The 22319-nt window shown below is 42.1% G+C and overlaps 1 protein-coding gene across 6 annotated transcripts in view; it reads right to left on the bottom strand.

Annotated features, from left to right (window-relative positions):
• Positions 1-19898, bottom strand: part of APLP2 (amyloid beta precursor like protein 2) — a 62864-nt gene extending 42966 nt beyond the window's left edge. For 4 of the 6 annotated variants that reach the window (XM_018043160.1, XM_018043163.1, XM_018043164.1 and 1 more), the window contains exon 1: positions 19694-19898. In XM_018043160.1, coding sequence (XP_017898649.1) covers positions 19694-19798 — 105 coding nt within the window. In that variant the 5' untranslated portion in view covers positions 19799-19898. The remainder of the gene's footprint in view (positions 1-19693) is intronic. The other 2 variants (XM_018043162.1, XM_018043166.1) reach the window with 1 other exon arrangement.

The following is a 22319-nucleotide window of genomic DNA, read 5'->3' as shown; positions in this document are numbered from 1 at the left end:
TCTGGTCCCAACATTTCATGGCAAATAGATGGGGAAACAGTGGAAACAGTGGCTGACTTTATTTTGGGGGGCCCCAAAATCACTGATGATGACCACAGCCATGAAATTAAAAGATGCTTACTCCTTGGAAGGAAAGTTATGACCAATCTAGACAGCATATTAAAAAGCAGAGACATTACTTTGTCAACAAAGGTCCATCTACTCAAGGCTATGGTTTTTCCAGTAGTCAGGTATGGATGTGAGAGTTGGACTATAAAGAAAGCTGAGTGCTGAAGAATTGATGCTTTTGAACTGTGGTGTTGGAGAAGACTCTTGAGAGTCCCTTGGACTGCAAGGAGATCCAACCTATCTATTCTAAAGAAGATCAGTCCTGGGTGTTCATTGGAAGGATTGATGTTAAAGCTGAAACTCCAATACTTTGGCCACCTGATGCGAAGGGCTGACTCATTTGAAAAGACCCTGATGCTGGCAAAGATTGAGGGCAGGAGGAGAAGGGGATGACAGAGGATGAGATGGCTGGATGGCATCACCAACTCAATGGACATGGGTTTGGGTAGACTCCGGGAGTTGGTGGTGGACAGGTAGGCCTGGCATCCTGCGGTTCATGGGGTTGCAAAGAGTCGGACACGAACAACTGAGTGACTGAACTAAACTGAAATAGTCTTTATTTTTTTATTTTAATATATCTTTCAAAGCCACAACCATATCTACATGTATCTATATGCCTATATACACATATGTGTATTTACACACATACAAATTCAACAATTCTTAAAAATTCACCCAATGAGAATTGATATAGCTTGGGTGCATCAACAACCAAACCACTTTATAAAAAACTAACTCTACTGAAAGTAAAGAGTATACATGTCCTTAGTTCAACCAGCCTCTAAATGACAGCAACTCAAGCAATGAAGGAAGAAAATTATTTCTTCCAACAAACATAGTGTCCTTAACTAAAGAAAAGGTCTCTGACGTATTCAAGCACTGGGGGAAAATAAAGTATTTAAGAACTGAAGTAATTTTCAACAGATAGGAAAATATGTACAGAACACACACTGTCTAAAAAAGTCCCTTATTTTTTCCTTCTAAATAGGCCTACAGTCATCAGAACTAGTTCACCTTGAAACCTTCAAAAACCGGCAGGCCAGCAGCTATTTGGTAACTTAATGTGTGAGTGACCCAATGAGTGCCTGACTTTTTGCAACCCCAAGAACCGTGGCCTGCCATGCTCCTCTGTCCATGGGATGCTCTAGGCAAGAATACTGGAGTGGGCTGCCATGCCCTCCTCCATGGGATCTTCCTGAGCCAGGGTTTGAACCGGTGTCTTTTATGTTTCCTGCATTGGCTGGTGGTTCTTTACTACTAGCACCATCTGGGAAGCCTCTTTGCAACTTAGTACCCAAGTCCAATCTGGGCAATCCACGTTGGCTACCAGAATAGTAGCCTTCCTCGGGAACAGCTACTAAGTAGTTCAATGGAAGAATTTTCACAATGCATTTCTAACGCTTTATGCTAGGATGAAAACAAGTGTTCCTGTTAGGTTAAAGTGAATTCTTAGGCCTTAGGGAAAAAAAACTGGTTTCAAATGTTTCCAAACATACGTAAGACTAATAGTAACCCACATAACATCACAAAGCCACACCTTAGTCTCAGTAATATTTAACATGATAATATTTTACTTGGCCAACAGCGAACTTTACCTACACTGGTACAAAATGATGTAATCGAGGTCCTGTATTTCTTCCAAACATTTTGTCCCATAAAACTCTAAAATGTTCCAAACAGTGATGTGATATCCAAAAGAAATTTATCTTCACAAATTACCAAGGAAAAAGGATGCTAGAAGTGGTATAGCTATAACATTATCTTAATATTTACTGCAACAAACATTGCTACCACGAATCAACTTAAGAGTCTCAGAGTCTAGAGCTTTTCAGAGACAAACACAGAGGCTGCTCGCCTGATATCAGATCTCTGTGGGGATGTTTCAGTGAGGATCCATTTGTCCAGCAGGAACTGGCACTGGGCTTACAATTTGCCTGAACCCCCACCAGCCAGTGACAAGTTTGCTTCTTCACCAACACACACAAACACAGACACAAAACCACATGTAATGGCTCAGCCTGGTTGGGAGTTTATCAGCTTTGAGTCCGTGCTTTGCATTTAATCCTTTAAAATCAATACTTAAAACATTTCAATCCAATATTAATCTGTCCTGACTACTATTTCCACTGTTTAAAAACAGCACTAACAACACTCAGTCTCAATGACTTGCATCAATTCACAAGATTAATCTTTCAAAATACTAGCCCAGTAGTGTATTTTATTAATGTAGTCCCAAGAATCTAATCAAGCCTCAAATAATCATTTTTCTTAAAGAGCTGCTATGAGAGAGAGAGGGGAAAAAAGAGTTGCTGAAAAGAAAAACATTCATACAGCATTAAGTGGAAGTCCTCTTCAAAGGGGCGTAGGGCAGGGCATTGGCGAATTGGCTGGTTTGCCAGCCAATCAGGGGAGATTCTGCTATGAAATGTGGTTTGCAATTCACTTGAAAATGAGTAATACATAGTTATTGCAAGAGGCAGTTTCAAGCCAACTTTCTCCAGTTTACAACAAGGGTTGAAAACTCTGTGCCTCTGAATGACGGAGAGCAGACGGGGGTATAAGACAAAATGATAACCCACACCCAGCCTATGGCGGGGAGACCAGAGGCTCTTACAAATAAAGGGGGCCTGCTCCTGCCAGATTTCCAATTTCTTCAAACACCGGAAAGGAATGTTTAAGACAAAAGTCCACAGTATTTGGAAATGGTGATGTTTAATTTGGACGTAAAATACAATGAAGCCCAAGACAGTGAGAGCCAAATAAAACTTGGAGTTTGAGTAGGTTCTATTTTGTCTTCAAGCGTCAAGTGTTCAGTCCCTATGGGAAGGAATGTACTGGGAGGCTTCCTAAGAGGGGCCACAGTTAATCTGTAAAGCATACAATTCATCAAACAGCTAACACCCAGAAGTCATAGTATAAACTAAAATTATATTCTGTCGATTATAATAAATTTGAGGGTAATCATCTACCTTAAAGACCCTTGGCACCTAAGGATTGGAAGACCTAATTTTATTAACATGACAGTACTACTCAAAGCAATCTATTAAGCAATGCAATCCCCATAAACGTCTCAACAGCATATTTTGCACAGGAAAAAAACTTCTAAAATTCATATGGAACCGCACAATCTTGAAAAAGACTCTCACGTCCTGACTTCAGAACCAAGCAACAGTAAACAAAACTATGCGGTACTGGCATAAAACAACAGACGTACAGAATGGAGAGCTCAGAAATAAACTCTTGAATATACACTCAAATGACTTTTTACAAGGGCGCCAAGACCATTCAACCGAGAAAGTCTTTTCAACAAACACTGCTGGGAAAACTGGATAGTCACCTGCAAAAGAATGAAGCTAGACTCTTAAGTCATATATAAAAATTAACTCAAAATGGATAAACGATCTAAACATAAGGGCAAAAAAGAGAAAACTCTCAGAAGAAAATATAAGGAAAAGCTTTCACAACATTGATTTGGCAATGATTTCAATTACACATGATAACAAAAGTACAGTCAATACAAGAAAAAACAGCTAAACCACACTTCAAGGAAAAAAAACCAAACCTTTAGTTTTAAAATCACAGATCTGGTAAGGGATTGAGAGCCAGAAAATATTGCGTGCTCCTACAACTCAACAACCACCATCACAAAAACCCAATTCAAAAATGAGTAAAAGAGTTGAATAGAAATTTTTCCAAAGAAGATGCAAACGGCCAACAAGAAAAGGCTTTCAACATCACTAATCATTAGGGAAATACAAATTAAAACCACAGTAATATACCATTTCACACCCACATTAAGATGGCTTAATATTAAAAAAAAAAAGGCATCAAGTGTTGGCCAAGATATAGAGAAATTGGAACCCCTGGCACTGATGGTGGGAAAGTAAAATGGAGCAGCGTTTCTCAAGAAGTTAAAAAACACAGAAATTACTGCATGATCTAGCAAGTCTACTTCTTCCAGTACATATCCAAAAGAACTGAAAGCAGGAACTTACTGGAGGATAATGTAAAAATACCTGGAAGTAAACCCTATAAATATTTCTTTAAAAAAGATAAGCTAAATTAAAATAATCTATTTTTTAAAGACTGGAGAAGTGCTATCATTTTTTTAACCACCTAAAAGGCTTCTTTCATTCATCATCACAGCAACTGTATGTGGCCCTCAGCTGTGTGTTATACGCCTGCACAGTGCTCTGCATACAGCATTTTAATAAATGTCTGCCAACAACAAGGACCATGAGGAACTTCAAATGAACCAGTTACCAGGGAAAGTCTTCAATTTTTGAACAAGTTACATACAATAGTTCTTTTAAGTGTCAATTTGAGATACAGCTAAAAGGATTTTTTTTAAGTTATTTATTGCATACTGTTTACATTAGCGAAAAATTAGAAATGTAAATTATAAAAAAATTATAGAGAAGACTCTTGCTTTTACATATAATCCTGAAAAGACAGGCAAAGTTCAAAGACATATATGTGATTTGGGGGGATTCAACCACTAGAAAGCTAATGATTTATACAAATCCCAACTACTTCCATTGTTTTAGGAAAAAAAAATTCTCAAAATCTTAATTCTAGCATTTTATAAACATTCCTTAGCTCTTTCTACATAATTGATCCCACTGTTTGTTCATCTCAATTCAAAGACTCTCAGCCTAAAAAGCACCAAATAAGCACCAACTGCATCAAACTGTATGCTATGCATCAATAAAATAAGGGCAAAAATGCAGGAAAATACTCAAATTATAGTTCCAATAGTGCTGCAAATATCCAACCACTGGCTGGTAAGCAGTATTCTCAAGTAGTAACTCAGAATATCTGTGCATCAACTTTTACAGCCCAAATTCAGAGTATGGAAGGCAACTAAAAGTAGTGGATAGTGCATATTTTCGTTTTTTGGAAGGAGTTCAAGTGTCCCAAACCATGAAAGATGATTCAATTTAAAGCAATGCTATAAATATTTAATGGGTTGGAAAGTTATTCAATAAGTCAAAAGGAAGTAAAACAGACTATAAACATATTAAGAGGGAATCCATTCTTTCAAAAAAACACAGACTGGGAAAATTTTAAAGTTTTTTAATCTGGCAAATTACAGTTAATTTATTTCTGTTTTTGTTTTAGCTTTACCTATATTTTCTAGAGTTTTCACAATGACCATATATTTTTTCTTTAACACGGGATACACAGAGTCACTATTACAAACAATAATTTGTAAAGAATCAATTTATAATCTCAGTCATTTTTAATGAAAGATATTAAGATGTAGCAAATAGGTTCCTGAGATGATACATACTCAAGTCATAATGCATAATGACTGTAAGCCTAAATTCTATGATCTGATAGTGACTTGGTGGTAGAGAGAAAGTTCAAGAAATAACCTCAAAACGGCTTTCTTTACCTTCTGATTACTAAGAATCACGTACTGCAAATTTCTGCCTGAATGGGACTGTTGTTAGGTAACCTCCACAAACCCGTGGTGGTCCCATGCTGACCTGAGATATCGCTTTTCCGGGCCTCTGCCCAGGCTACCTTTCTACCACTAAGTACAAACTTGAGAGCCAGTTCATCACTTACGGATTATAACCAAGATCAAGTCACTTTATCTGTGTCTGCTTTAGTTCCTGTATCTGTAAAACAGGAATAACCATAGTAAGGGTAGTTCAAAGGTTTCAATCAGTTCAGTTCAGTCGCTCAGTCGTGTCCAACTCTTTGCGACCCCATGAATTGCAGCACGCCAGGCCTCCCTGTCCATCACCATCTCCCGGAGTTCACTCAAACCCACGTCCATCGAGTCGGTGATGCCATCCAGCCATCTTATCCTCTGTTGTCCCCTTTTCCTCCTGCCCCCAATGCCTCCCAGCATCAGAGTCTTTTCCAATGAGTCAGCTCTTCGCATGAGGTGGCCAAAGTACCGGAGCTTCAGCTTTAGCATCACTCCCTCCAAAGAACACCCAGGGCTGAGCTCCTTCAGAGTGTGTGTAAAACACCATACACGGTGACTGCACCATAAATGCAACTGTCACTCTTCTGACCACTTCAACCACCACCAGAATCTGCCGCTCTACTCTCGCTTCTCTACGCTTTTCCCCTGACTACTTAAAATAACATAGGTTTTGGGGAGGGAGGTGGGAGGGGGGTTCATGTTTGGGAACGCATGTAAGATTTAAAGATTTTAAAATTTAAAAAATAAAAAACTAAAAAAAAAAAAAAAAAACCACCATAGGTTCTCTCTATAAACTCCCAGCAGACATCTAATTTCAAGGGAATTAATTTCCAGTCATGGTCAACTACATAATTCAGACCAATCCTCCTGATAAGGACAGCTAGAAAAGCAACATATTTTTTTTAAAAAAGCATTTAGTTAAAGGCAGTAGGAACCTGAAAAGACAGTGAAGATTTCCCAAGTCAGTAACCAGGGGAGGATGAAAGCCCAAGGAGATGAATAAAGCACAGAGGGCTATGTTCCTCTGGGGATGCTGAAAAATCCCGAAAGATGCAGCTAAGCAGTACTTTTAACAGCCTGAAGGATCAAATGGAGAGGGCTGGAGTCCAGGGCAGGAGGCAGAGGGGAAACAGCGCTAGTGGTGTGGACTGAGACCCCAACACATGCTTCATCTAGAAGGGTAATCCAGAAATTGACAGGACTTCATAGAGACTGCAGCTCAGCTTCTATTCCTCTCAATCTGTGAAACAAAAGTGAGATCCTAGATTTCCAGTTCATCACACCCCAGGTAGAAACAAATCACTCACGGGAATATAACAGCCCCAGCCTCAAACTCATCTATAAGCATTTGTATCAATAAAATATATGGCACATTATCAAACGTAACCTGACGAATGAGGCAAAGGAACATGAGTAAATAACCAGCAGAAACAGATAACAGAAAAGACACACAGGGACCCCAGACACAAGAATTACCAGACACAGACTTTAAGTATACTTCTCATCTTCAAAGACACAAATTAAGAATTTCAGCTGTGGTTAGGAAACAATTGGAAAAAAAAAAAAAAAACAACCAACCAATTTTGAATTATAAAACTGAAAATACAATAATTAAATTTAATTCAATGGATGGGACTTCATGGTAGATTAGCTACAGCTGAAGAAATCCTTAGTAAACAGAAAGATGGGTCAAAAGAAAAGCTATCAGATGAGGCATGAAAAAACACATAGACTAGGGCAACAGTGTCTATGATGTCTGTTTCTGGAGTCCCAAGGAAAAGGAGAGAAGTAGGCAGAAGCAGTATTTAAAGACTTAAATACTTAGATGGTGGTTGAGAATTTTCTAAAACTGATAAAAGACATCAAACCACAGATTCGAAGAGCTCTACAAGCAAAAGATAGTTAGCCTCTTATAGCTTCAGATTCTGTATCCATGGATTGAAGATACTGAGGGAAAAAACATTCCATAGGCCAATAACTATCTACAGAGACTTACATTGTATTTACAACTATCTACATAGTATTCAAAAAACAAAGGTCATGACACTCGGTCCCATCACTTTTCACAGCAAATAGATAGGGGAACAATGATAGATTTTCTTGAACTCCAAAATCACTGCAGACGGTGACTGCAGTCATGAAATTAAAAGACCCTTGCTCCTTGGAAGAAAATTTGTGACAAACCAAAACAGCATATTAAAAGTGAAAGTCACTCAGTCATGTTAGACTCTTTGCAACCCCACCATTCCATATAGTCCATGGAATTCTCTGGGCCAGAATACTGGAGTGGGTAGTCTATCCTTTCTCCATGGATGTTCCCCATCCCAAGAATCAAAACAGGGTCTCCTGCATTGCAGGCAGATTCTTTACCAACCGAGCTATCAGGGAAGCATATTAAAAAGCAGAGACATTACTTTGCCAACAAAGTCCATAAAGTCAAAGCTAGTCATGTATGGATGTGAGAGTTGGGCCATAAAGAAAGCTGAACACCGAAGAATTGATGCTTTTGAACTGTGGTGTTGAAGACTCTTGAGAGTCCCTTGGACAACAAGCAGATCAAACCAGTCAATCCTAAAGGAAATCAGTTCTGAATATTCACTGGAAGGACTGATGCTGAAGCTGACGCTCCAGTACTTTGGCCACCTCTTGCGAAGAGCCAACTCATTGGAAAAGACCCTGATGCGGGGAAAGATTGAAGGCAGGAGGAGAAGGGGACGCCAGAGGATGAGATGGTTGGATGGCATCACTGACTCGATGGACAAGAGTTTAAGCAAGCTCCAGGAGATAGTGAAGGACAGGGAAGCCTGGCATGCTGCAGTCCATGGGGTCACAAAAAGTAGGACGTGGGTGAGTGACTGAACAACAACAACGTTTACAACTATCTACATAGCATGTACACTGCATTAGGTATTATAAGCAATCTAGAGGTTACTGCAGCTACACAGGAGAATATTCACAGGTTACACGCAAGTACGACATCACTTTATACAACAGTCGTGAGCATCACAGATTTTGGTACCGGGGGAAGGGGAACCCTGGAACCAATTCTCCAAAGATATCAAGGGGCTACACATTTTTAAAAAATCCACACCTAGATACATAGTAAAATTGCTGAAAATCAGATTCAAAGAGAAGGTCTAGTAAGTAGTCAGAGACAAGGGACACATTACCTTCAAAGGAACACCAATCTGACAATTAATTCCAGTAAGCTATTGATAATGTTCAAACTCAGGATAGACATTAAATATCAAGGAACAGAATAAAGAATAAGATCTTCAAAATGATGAAAGAAATTCTATCCCCAATGAACATGTCTTGCAAGGAAGACACTAAAAACAGATATTTGGTGAAAGAATATATATCACTAGCCAACCTTAAGAAAATTCTAAAGTGTGTCTTGGAAGACAAAAAATTACCTGAAAAAAGAAGCTTAGAGATAAAAAATGCATGAAGAATAACAAACAGAATATATAAATCTAAATCAGGGGCTCTCAATCTCACTGTAAATTTGAATCACTGGGAAGAGTTTTTAAGAAATACCAATGGCTCACACCTTCTCTCAAGAGACCTTGATGTAATTTGTCTGAATTGGAGTGTAGGCAATCTGTGCTTTGTAAACATTTCCCCAGATGATACCAGTGTGCCCCCAGAGTTGATAACCACTGACGCTAAGTTCATTTGACTGTGTGAAACATGGCTTGTATGAGGTCTTCCAGGGTTTACATGAAATTAACAACAATGGCAAAAATGTTGAGGGGAGGTTAAAGTGTTCTGATCTTCTATTCCTGGAAGAGGGTAAAAGTACCAATTAAAATAAAACATTGATAAGTGAAAGATATTTAAATGCCTAAAGCAACCACTAAAGGGAGAACAAAAGATTATGAAATATGTTCCAAAGTAATATGAGAAAGAAGTAAAATAATAACCACTTTCAAAGGAGCTGAGTAAGGGGATAAACACAGCAACCTGAATGTCCACTGAGAGGTGAAAGGATAAAGGAAATACGGTGAACACACACACAGTGGAAAGCTATTCGGCCATAAAGAGGATATCCTACCATTTGCAACAACATGGACGGACCTTGAGAGCATTATATAAAGTGAAGTCAGTCAGACAGAGAAAGATAAACACTGCATAGTCTCCCTTACATGTGGACTCTAAAAACACTAGTTTCATAAATATGGAGAAAAGATCACTTGTCAGACGTGTGCAGTGAAGGTTGAGGGGTAGAGGGTGAGCAAAATGTGTGAAAGCAGTCAAAAGGTACAAATTCCTATAAGGTATAAGGTGCTAGTTATAATAGAAGTCTGGGGAAGCAACATACCGCACGGTGACTGTAACTACCCACACTGTACTGTATATTTGAGAGTTGCTAAAAGCGTAAATCTTAAACGTTCTTGTCTCTCTCTCTCTCTCTCACACACACACACACACAAGACAAGTCACCATGAGGTGGTGGGTGACAACTAGACTTAGTGTGGTGATCATCTCACAAAACGTGAGCGTGCGTGTTCGTTGCTCAGTTGTGTCCAACTCTGTGAGACCCCATGGACCACAGGCTCCTATGTACACACAAATATTAAATCATTATGTTGTGCACCTGAAACTAATATAAAGTTATATACCACTTATACTTCAGTTAAAAAAACAAAAAACATAGAATTAGCAGAACAAAACAAAAAGCACTAAATAAGACAGTAGATGAAAACCCAAATACCTCAGCAATTATGTTAAACGTAAAAGACACTGTTTCCTACGTCTGCAAAAGAAGCAACAACCATAAACACATCTAAAACATAAAGATGGAAATACCAGATAAAGTACTGATAAAGGCAAAAATTTTACTAGAGATAACACGGGAGAATACAGCTATGAGAGGTTCAATTCCTTAGGAAGAGATAGCAATTTTAAACCTATATACTCCTAATGACAGCCTCAAACTAGCCAAAGCAAACAGAATGACAAGTAGAAACACTTTCCCAAAATCACTGTAGCAGATATATTTTTTTGGCCAACCCATACAGCACATGGGATCTCTGACCAGAGATTATGTCCAAGGCCCCTGCATTGGAAGCGCAGTCTTAACCCCTGGACTGCCACGGAAGTCCACAGTGGGAGATTTCTAAGATACCTTTCTCAGTAAAAGAAAAAAGATTTTAAAAATAATTAGGGATAAAGATCTGAACAACAATGAAAACAGTATGATCAGAAGACATATAAAATACTGTCAGTAATAACTTACAGAATAAACATTTTCTTTATGCACACAACAAAATTTTACCATTAACTGGGTCATGAAGCAAGTCTCACCAAGTTTCAAAAAACTGAAATCATACAGACGAATTCTCTGACAACAAAGTAGTTAACTCAGAAATGGACAGCCTGAAAGACAGCCAGATAACCTCCACATCTCTGGAAATTAAGAAATGTACTTCTAAAAAAAAAAAAAAAGAAAAGAAACGTACTTCTAAATTACCTGAAAAAAAAAAAAAGTCACAATGGAAAAATCTATTGTTTTACTTGAATGATAATGAAAATATTATATATCCAAACTTGTATCTTATTTAAGGGTACAAATTTGTAAACAACAGTTAAAGACTAGAGGCCTAACTCTCAGCACAGTGATTATAGTCCATAATACTGTTTTGTAAACAGCAAAGTTGTTAAGAGACTAGATCAAAATTGCTCTCACTACCAAAAAGAAATTTTAATTATGGATGAGAGATGGTAGCAGCAGCAGTGATACAGTGGTAAACATACTGCAATATATAAATGGATCAAATCAGAACACCGTACAGCTTAATTTTACACAATGTTATACACAATGGGCTTCCTTGGTGGCTCTGATGGTAAAGTGTCCACCTGCAATGTAGGAGAGAGTCTGCCTGCAATGTAGGAGAGAGTCTGTCTGCAATGTAGGAGAGAGTCTGCCTGCAATGCAGGAGACCAGGGTGCAATCCCTGGGTCGGGAAGATCCCCCGGAGACGGGAACCCACTCCAGTACTCCTGCCTGGAGAATTCCACGAACAGAGGAACCTGGCGGGCTACAGTACACGGGGCTGCAGTCAGTCAGACATGACTGAGCAACTAACACACACATATCTCCTTTGTTCAAAATATTAAATAGAAAGCTAAAAAGTTATGAATTGCAGCTAAAGCCCTGTTCAGAGGAAAATATATAGCTTTAAACAAATCAGAAGAGAAGAAAAAGCTGAAAAAAATAAAGCAGTCATCTCAAAGTGCTAGGGGAAAAAAAATTAAACCTGTGAAAAGTAGGAAAGAATTCTAATGGACATAAAGTAATAAAATAGAAAACAAACCTACAGAAAATAGGGAAGAGGCAATGAAAGTATCAACTTTACTTCTACAACCACAACAGACGATAACCAAAATTTTAAGATGCCATTATAATAGCACTCAAAAAAAGAAGATATCTACAAATAAATCTAACATACTGTATATAAGATTTCTATGCAAAAAGCTTTAAAACACTGAGGTTGATTAGTGAGGACCTAAACAAAGGCATATATCATGTTTCTGGGTGGGAAGACTCAATATTAGAAAAACATCCAGTTTTCCTAATTGAACTATATACTCAATGCAACCTGAATCTAAATTCCAACAAACGCTGTTTTTGGTTAAATGAAGCCAATGTATATAGAAAGAAAAGGGTCAAAGAGCAGTCAAGACACTACTGAAGACAATCCAAGTAGAAGGGCTTGCTCCAGTAGGTATAAAACCTCATTACTAAGCACCGTCATTAAGACAGCGTGGGCTTGGTACACGGATCCAGTAGATTAGGAGAGCCCAGAAAGAGTCTCACACATAGAGAGATAAATTAACAGAGCTGGCAGGGGAGAGCAGGAGGGAAAGGAGACCTTGACATTAAATGGTACAAGCTGGGTAACTATGTGAAAAACAATAAATAAGGAAAAAGACCAATACTTCGTACCTACACAAGGAGTTTCAGGGAAACTGTGGCTCCAAATGTGACAGGCAAACAGAAGGCCCTTGGTAGGCAACACAGGAGATTAACTATGTCCTCTGGGGGGCAAATTTCTCACACATGACACAAAAAGTACCTATCATAATTTTTAAAAAAGTGAACCTGATAAATTAGACAGTAAAATGAAGGACTTCTAAAGACATCATGAAGAAGAGGGTAAAAAGGCAAGTAGCAGAAGGGGTAGTGTTATCTCAATAACCTCAAACTGGAGACATTCCAAATGTCCGTCAACAGCAAAACAAACTGTGCTTTCTTCAGATATGGGAGTACTATACAGCTGTGGAAACAGGTGAACCACAGCTACAATCAGTAATCCAAGTGATCCTCAAAAACACGTCCAATGAAAGAAGCCAGAAACTCAAGAAAACATACTGAGAGATTATTTACTTAAAGACTAGAAAACAAGAAAAGTTAAATTACAGTGTTTAGGGATGAATGCCTGGATAGTGAAACTAAAAAGAAAAGCAAGACATAAAGTCAGGCTGACAGTTACTAGGTGCAGTGGGGAATGGGAATGCTCTATTTCTGGACCTTGGCAGTGCTTACACTTCTCTATCCACAGTGTTTTAGTTCTTTCAAAAAAAAAAATATTTAAAGCAAAGATGGGAAGTGCTAAAATTTAACAAAACTGGATGGTGGATAAGTGGATATGAATACCTTTTACATACTTACCATGCTATTCCTAATAAAAGGGAATAAAAGGTCCTGCTTTATGAAAATACACTGAGTTATACTTTTTTTTCCCTTTGTGTATTTAAGTTGTAAAAAGCTCAAAAAGACTCCAGGCTTTACATGTCAGTGTGCAGGGCTGCGATGGGGCCGTGGCACCTTTTATAGGCACCAGTTTGTCCTTACTTTCATTTCGAATATCCCAGCATTCTTACCTTCTAAAATTATCTAAAACACTCCACCAATTTGCACTCTGCACTGATCTCTGAAAGCCTGGGATCCAAAGAGATGAAAGGGTTTTCTCTCAGCACGGGAACATGAATGGGAATGCTGAATTCCCAACTCAAGATATGAGTTACTTCTGGAAAGGAAGATTAATGGGATGGGGGTTCAGAGGAGGCCTATGATAATGCTTTACTTCTCTATCCATAGTGTTTTAGTTCTTAAAAAAAAAAAAAAAGTTAAAGCGAAGATGGGAAGTGCTAAAATTTAACAAAACTGGATGGTGGATAAGTGGATATGAGTACCTTTTACATATTTACCATGCTATGCTGGTAATATTCCTAGTGAAAGGGAATAAAAGGTCCTACACTCTTTACACTTACTGGCTCATTTCTTTCTCCATGTAAAAATTCTGCTTGAGCCTAGGTTAAGTCATACTTAGCCTTCCAGAGACAATATATAAAAATTTGAAAATGTTTATGTTCTTTATTACCCACATTAAAATCCATGTTTTCATCTTCTCTAGGCTAAATATCTCCCTTATAAATTTTCAGGTACTTCTCCATTCAGCCATTCTGTTCTGGATGGCAACATCCCTCAAAACGAAGTGCAAGACCCTAATAAACCATGGGAGAGCCTTCTTTGTTGTCTCAATTCCGCCGGCAAACTTTTAACTCACAGGTAGCTTAGGTAAGAACAAATGCACTCTTTTCCTTTCCAGCCAGACCAGCCATGTAGCAGATGTTGGGCTGTTATCGATCCAACATGCACAGCCCTCTTTCCCATCAGAACCCAGTGTGCAGTCTAAGCCTGTCACTGCACCACCACCACCACTCACCCATGACTGCTTCGGCTGGAAGCACTGGATATCATTCAGCCCAGCTGATGAGCTCTGAGAAAAACCCAATGATCCCCTGGATGTTATCACAACAGAGCCTGTGCTCTGAAACTGCAACACCCTTCTGCAACCACAAGAAGCACCAGGCTGAGGAAGGCAGAGCAGAAAGGCTGTGGCGGGGCTGTTCAATTAACCAAACCTACACCACAGGTGCCCACTCCAAATGATGACTAACTTTTTTTCTAGACCACAATCTTATTTTAGTCGTATGGGTTACTGTGTTAGCCTCTTCCTAATAGTTCGTCTACCAACCAGGCCAGTGATTGGAAGTCTGGTGCCAGTAACATTTTCCCTTCCAAATAATGCCATACACTGATTTTGATAAGATTCCCCACAGGTGGTCAGAGTTTCTTTCCTTAAATTTTTTTATCAGAATGCAAAGACAAAACAAGCTTACTCTTATAAAAAAGAGAGAACTTGCGCATTATACAAAAAAGCATTCTTTTTTTTTTTTTTTTTAATCCATGGAAAATGTAAAACGGCAAGGTCTCCTTTAATTACAACCTTCAAAGAAAACCACTGTTAGCAGTTTGGCAATACGTGGATTCATGATACAGTATCTGTGAAATTAGTTTCTTTTAAAGAAAATATTCATATCAGATTTCCTGATGGTAGAGAAAATAGGTAAACAAGAGCGGAAAAAAAAAAAGAAAGAAATCTGCAACCCAAACAGAAATGTCATGAAACACCCTGATATAGGAGTAACAACTCAGTAAGACAGACCAGTTCTCAGCCTGGCCTTGCTGCCCTCTCCTGACTCCCTTTTTCAGGTGTGGATGAGAAGACCTATTTTACCAGACTTTTGGGGACTTATGTAAGATGCTGTACCCACATGAGTTCTGTTGGCTTTTTGTTTGCTGCAGTTTGTTTTTCTCTACCTGCACAGGAGAAACCCCTGGGGAGCCCGTGACAGTGAGATTCCCAGACGTCCTCAAGGAGAAATCTCTGGGGGGTGGGGCCTGAAAGTCACACGCAAGTGTGCTTTGCAGAGGAAAAGGCATGAGGCATATCTGGTTTTATTACTGCACTGTTTAGCCTCTAACACGGAACCTGGTAACAGTGTTTAGCAAACATTAGTGGGTTGGTTAACAAATGAAGAGTTGTATTTTAAAAACAGATTAGTTATGTTGCAAAAGATTCCATGAAAAAAAGCTTCCGTGATGCTTATGTAAGAAAACATCTCTCGGCAAAAAGCAGTTATTAGTTGTACTTGATACAGAGAACTGGAACTGATTTCTATTTCGTTCACTTTCCATCTTACACCATAAATCAAGGTGCACTATACTAAATTTAATTAAGAGTCAAGGTAATCTAGTTTACCTCACTAAAAAAACAACTCATGAGAATTGGATTATGGGCGATTTCCAACTCTCAAATGGCCTCCCTCCACAGACTCTACAATCACTGTTCAAAAATTTATCCCTTTTTAATCACACAGAAAACTATTTTCTTTCAGTAGTTCTTTAGGAAAATTCAAAATACTAATTGTTAGGTACCAGCTTCAATAAGCAATCTGTCTGTCACTTTGATAAAATGTATGTACCTGGTAGCCATAGGAGGCTAGACACCACCACCACGTTCAGAGTGAAATTTCCACGGACAACACAAGGATCTCAGGTTATTTTTCATTTCTTAGTCTTCAAATGGATTTAAAATTTCTACAATGAATATGCACTCCCTATGTAATTTTTCTTGTAATTTTAAACAGAAAATGCAAAAGCCCAAGAATTTAGGAAGAGTGATATAACTGAGGAATCCTGAAAGGTTTTTAAGTTTTTATTTTCCAGAGTCAAAACAATATCAGGTAAGTTTAAGATATTATTTTCTATTTGGAAAAATAATTAACCCTTCACGTACTACCAAGAATTCTAAAGCTCTTTAACTTAAAAAAAAAAAAAAAAAGTTTTCAAATTCTATGAAGGCCATTATTGGTTCTACTGGCAAAATGGAATACAGAGAGTAGATCTGATCAAAGTATTGTATCAAAGTTAAATTTCTTTAAGCTGATAACCAAATGGGTTATGCAGGACACAGTCTTTGGTTCTCAGGTTCTTACGAAATACACTTGCAAGTTTTCAGGTGTAGGGGGTAAGATGTATGCAATTTGCTCCCTTTGCTTGTTTGCAAAAAATACATAATTACACAATCAGTGACAAAACAAATGCTGAATAGGGGGAAATGTTAAACTGATGAATCTGGGTAGAGGGTATAAGAGTTGTTCATACAATTTTTGCCATTTTTTGTAAGCCTGAAATTATTTCTAAATAAAAATTGTAATTGAAAAAAGTTAACAGAAAAAAATACTCAAAACTGTTAAGATCATACTGGACCAACTTTAAGCAAGGCTTTATTGTGGGAAAAAATAACATTTAAAAACTGTGCTAATAAAAACACTCAGACAGCACCAACTTTAAAAAATAAATTAGCACCACCCAGGAGAAATATGAGTCATATATGTTATATTTGAAACAGGTGAGACTAATTTTAATATAATTTACTTAGCCAGTGTGTAAAATATCACTTCAATGCAATTGATATGAAAATTACAAATCAGTTATTTTACAAAGTTGTTCATAGTAAGTCTTCAAAATATGGAGTGCATTTAGCACCTACAGATAATTCACATGCTAAATTTCTCAGGAAATATCTGACTTGCATTTACATTCAGAAAATGTAGTTTAAAAAGTAGACTCATATAAAAAGTTGATTCCAAACACTGAACTGAGTATTGTTTTTAAATGTAAATTAGCTAAAATTAAATAACATGGAAAATTCATTCCTCAATCATTATAGCCACCACTGCAAGTGACTACCCTGTGGGACAGCCCAGCTTTCGATGATGAAAACAAACCTTATCAAAGGAGGATTTGCCAAAACTTAGCACCTCACATTTATCAAAAGATTTTAACACAGTTATGATAAAATAAAAGCTGATGCTTCTATCAGAGGCATTGGTATTTGTCCAGGTCATAATCAGACATTGCCTCTACCATCACTTAAATACCAGCATTGATCTTCTGCCTCAGATGTCATACTATGAGTTTCCTGAATATTGGCTACCAAAGGGCCCAGTCATTTTAAAATGTGGTGGAACGAACTAGAGCTCTGGCTCTCAGAAGCCTCAGTGTCCAGACTGTACAGAGTGCAGAATTTCAGCACGAATACCACAAGGGAGCAGGCCCTCAAATGAACTTGTCTCGGATTTAACAGAGGAAGTGACCCTGAATACAGAGATTCTTTTTCTTTCCTTTTAAACAGGTGTATGAGATTAATTCAGTCAACACCAAGCAACACTCAAGATTTGCCAATCAATAATTCTGTGCCAAGCAATCTGATCAGGGATTTGGCTAGAATCCCTTTGGCTAATCTCAGTAAGGACCATCTCAAAGAGAATCCTGATTTAGGCCATTCTCATCTAAACCAAGGCTCAGGCGGCCCTTTGCCTGGAAGCAAATAAACAAAACCAAATTATATATGTATGAAGGAAATTCTGCCTTTTGGACAAAAGAAAAAACCATCTGAAAGATAATGTAGTAAGGGTGGGCAAAAATACAGCTCCGAAGATGAGAAGTTTTCCTAAAACCGCATTCAAACACCATTTTAGGGAAATGTCTATTTCCACTTTCTGTCTAGTCGGACTTTCCGACTGAACAATGATGTGGATAATAACCAAACTTAATCCACAACAGCTAATTCTGGTATTGTTCACTGCTCTTTCTCTGCAGGCATTCAAGTGCCCGTTTAGACCTGAAAGGAAGACATTCTTTAAAACTGATGAACCCTTGATTGTAAATTCACTAGTGCCTGAAGTTACTCATACCTCTGGGAAGTTAGGTAAAAGAATGTGAACAATGGTTTGTGACATCCTGCCCTAAGAGTTAAATTCTACGTTCCAAACAAAAGCTTTTTCCTTTCCCTCCCACCCCACTCATCTAGCGTGCTTCCCTGCGACACCATATCGTGGATCACAGACGTAACTCTAACCACTGCGTGGAAACGAAAAGAATCCTAATCTAAAAGTATGCTTACATAAGCATTAACTATTTCTACCTGAAACTTCCTCCACCACCACCCCGCTCCCCGCCCCTGAAGAATCAAAGCTTTAAGCAGGATGAACAGGACGTTTTAAGCTGTTTCACTGGAGGTTTGCTCTAGAGTCGACTATTTCTAATCGTGGAAATATTTCCACTTTCTGTAGAAAAACACGTTCTGTGGGTTTTTATTAGAAACTCTTCAGTCAATGCCTGTGAAATCAAATCCAGTCTCACTTCTCTCTGAAATTAGCTAACTCCGCAAAAAGCCATTGTAATTTGCAAAAGAGCGAAGAGGGGAAATAAACTACACCAGAAACGCACATTCCAGTCCTACAGTTCAAGCACTATTTCGAGATACCAAGTAAAAATAAAGTCCCATGTCTCCCTCGTGGACAGAAAGGTTTCTACAAGCGGCCAGGTCCAGGCCACAAGGCAGGACCCCCTGACCCCAGCGAACCTTCCGGACACGCAAGCACTGGACCATCGCCCGGCACAGACGTGTGCGTTCGCGAGGTCGCCAGGTGCGGGGAAACTACGCCGAAAAAGTACGCTTCAACCAGAGTTTTTTACAACGTATTCACGGGTACTGTCCCTGCTCGCTGAAACCCACCACAAAAGGGAGCTACGCCGACAGCGGAGAAGGGTTTCCCCTGGTTCATCAGAGTCAGGCAACCGGATTGTATTTAACAATCCCTCCCGAAGGTCCGACGCCAGAGCCGGGATCCGGAGCGGGAGGCGCACAGGAAGCAGAGGGCGCACCCGCTGCGGGGAGCGGAGCCGCTCCGGTGCCGGGCGCTGTCCGGGCGCCCGCATCCCCGCGGCCCGGCCCACTCGCCAACAAAGGCCGCATCCACCGCTCCCGGTGGGAAGCCCGGGCGCCGCACGGGGCCCGGGTTGGCACGGCCGCTCCCGGAGCGAGCCCAGCCGCACCGGGTCCCGGGCTGCAGGGCGCATGGCAGAGGCTCGCGCGCTCCCGGGGGACGGCGGAGTGGGCGTCTGGGCTTCGCAGGGTCCGCAGAGGATGTGGCGGCGCCGCGGGCGGGATGGGGGCTGGGGCGGCCGAGGCGGCCCGCTGCCCCCCGCAACCCCGATGCCTTTCATTTGGCCTCTGCGGCGGCGGAGACAGCCCGACCTCCAGCGCCAAGCACTGCGCCAAGCCGGGGCGGGCGGGGGAGGCGCTCCAGACCCGCCGCAGCGCCGGACCACCCCCACCGCCCCGCGCGCCGCGACCCCCTCCCGGCCCGGACCCCTCGGCAGGCCGCGCTCCCCCGCGGGCGCATAAGAAAGGGCTCGGGCGCTCGCCCGGTCCCCACCTCAATGTAGCCGGCCAGCGCCGCGGCGGGAGCTGTGAGCCCGAGCAGCAGCACGACCAGGAGTTTGCCAGTGGCCGCGGTGGCCGCGGTCCCGGTGGCCGCCATCCCTCGCCGGGTCGCTCTAGCGCTCGGCTCTCAAGCTCACACAAACGGACGCCCGAGCGTCCCCACCGCGACCCAGAAGCATCTGAAGCTTGTTCGCCGCCGCCCCTAGGGTTTTACACCGACCGGAACTGACTTCACAAAACCACACCCTCCATCTTTGGCGCCCAATGCCGACCCGCAGAACTACCGCAACACACCGCCCCTCGTTCAGCCCAGACCCAATCAGGGGGCGGAAGAGCTCGCCCCTCCCTCCGCTCCAGCCTCGCACCCCGCCCGGTCCCGCCCCCAGGTGCTGATGCCCCGCCCCGCCGGACCCCGGCTGCTCTGGGACGCGGGGGTGTGCGCGGGGTTGGGGGAGGCCCGGGCAGGGTGCGCTTGGGCCGCCAGCACCCCCCTGGTTATCTGCCTGCACTGCGCCCTTCTGTTCTCCTGCAGCCGCCCGACACCAGACACGCCCCGCTGCCCGCCCCTGCGGGCTATTTTCCAGATTCCTTCGGGTACCGCCCTCTTCGGGGTTCTGACAATGATTTTATGAAAAACAGGATTTTTATTTTTTATTTTTTTTAAAGGAAAAACAGGATGAATTGTTCCGAGTCCAGGCAGGTTTGCAGAAGGCCGTCCTCCCGGCCAGAGAAAGGGCTGCAAGAGGCTGCGTTCCTCCGCCCCAACCCCCGCAGGGCGCGCCCCGTCCCAGCCTGCCGCCCGCCCCGAGCCGCTGTTTGCAAGCTCTCGACCGCTGGTCCTTAGGCCTCAGCCTTCCTCCTCCTTGCCGGCGGCCACTAGAGCCCGGGATAGCTTCCTCCCACCGGAGACCAGCGGTGCGAGGACCACGTTGACCTCAGAGCCCAGGTCCAGGCCTTCCTCGTATGTTTCAGGAAAAGATCGTTTTTCTTTCTTGTTCGGTTGACGATCGCTAGCAAGAGACCTGCTTCTCTCTGCCTGCGTGCCCCGCTGAGCTTCCACTCCAGCTGGGAGACGCCGTACTACTCGGTTCACAGCGGGCACGGCCTCGCGGTGCTGGGGCGCCGCCGGCTTTGTTTCCTCTCTGCAGCCGTGAGCTTTATGGACCACCCTCTGCAGCGTCCTTGCTCGTTTCCAAATACATAGAGAGCGGGGTCTCTACCCCCAGGAAACAGACGGTAAAAGCGAAGAGACAGTGTCCAACCAGAACGCCGGACTTTCCAGCCCCACAGCAGGACGCGCCCGGTCCTGGACTTGAACAGGCTCTGCCCCATTCCCCAAAGACAGTCTGCACCTTTCCGTTACAGAGTCCTCTCCATGCCTGCACTGTCCTCGCTCCCGTTACGTGTTGTAAACATCTTTCTCTTCCTCTGCTCGCCTCTGCTTCCGAATCCCCAGAGCCCTGTTCCCTACTATGACACTTGCTACCCTTTGTTGTTGTTTAGTCCCTCATTTGTGTCTCTTTGCCACCCATGGACTGTAGCCCACCAGGCTTCTCTGTCCGTGGGATTCTCCAGGCAAGAAGACTGGACTGGGTAGCCATTTCCTCCCCCAGGGGATCTTCACAACCCGGGGATGGACCCTGGCAGGCGGGTTCTTTACGGTCTGAGCCACCAGGAAAGCCCACTTGCTCCCCTTGTTCTTTCCAAAGCTCTCCTGCCACTGACAAGACATAGGTAGGTCACAGTGCAGGTCCCCTCATCCTGGACACGCCGGCTCATGTTTGTGCAGCATCATGGAAATCCGTTCTGCGGGATTCTCGCCCTAGTTCAGCCTTCAGCTATTGTTATGGACCAAAGTGTATCCTCTCCAACATTCATGCCTGCTGAGGCCTTGATTCCCAAAATGATGGAGCCTTTGGGAGGTAATTAGGGTTAGATGAAGTCATGAGCGGCCCTCAAGAGGGGATTGAAAGTGGAAGTGTTTGTCACTCAGTCCTATCTGACTCTTTGTGACCCCATGGACTGTAACTCCGCAGAATTCTTGTCCATGGGATTCTCCAGGCAAGAATAATGAAGTGTGTTGCCATTCCTTTCTCCAGGGCATCTTCCCCACCCAGAGAGCAAACCCGGGTCTTCTGTATTGCAGACAGATTCTTTACCATCTGAGCTGCCGGGCAACCCCTGAAGAGGGGATTAGTGCCCTTCTAAGAAGAGAACACGGAGAAGGCAATGGCACCCCACTCCAGTACTCTTGCCTGGAAAATCCCATGGACAGGGGAGCCTGGTAGGCTGCAGTCCATGGGGTCGCAAACAGTTGGACACAACTGAGCGACTTCACTTTCAGTTTTCACTTTTCACTTTTATGCATTGGAGAAGGAAATGGCAACCCACTCCAGTGTTCTTGCCTGGAGAATCTCAGGGACGGGGGAGCCTGGTGGGCTGCCATCTCTGGGGTCGCACAGAGTCGGACACAACTGAAGTGACTTAGCAGCAGCAAGAAGAGAACAGAGAGCTTGTTCCATGCTCACCCACCTACCCCCACCCCCCACCCCCACCCCCACCCCCAACATGTGAGGGCACAGTGAGAAGGCCAGGAGGAGAGCCCTCATCATCAGAAA

Source organism: Capra hircus, chromosome 29, assembly GCF_001704415.2.
Source record: "Capra hircus breed San Clemente chromosome 29, ASM170441v1, whole genome shotgun sequence".
NCBI classification, from domain to species: domain Eukaryota; kingdom Metazoa; phylum Chordata; class Mammalia; order Artiodactyla; family Bovidae; genus Capra; species Capra hircus.
The sequence above is the reverse complement of the archived record's forward strand: the minus strand, read 5'-3'. Positions and strand labels throughout refer to the sequence as shown.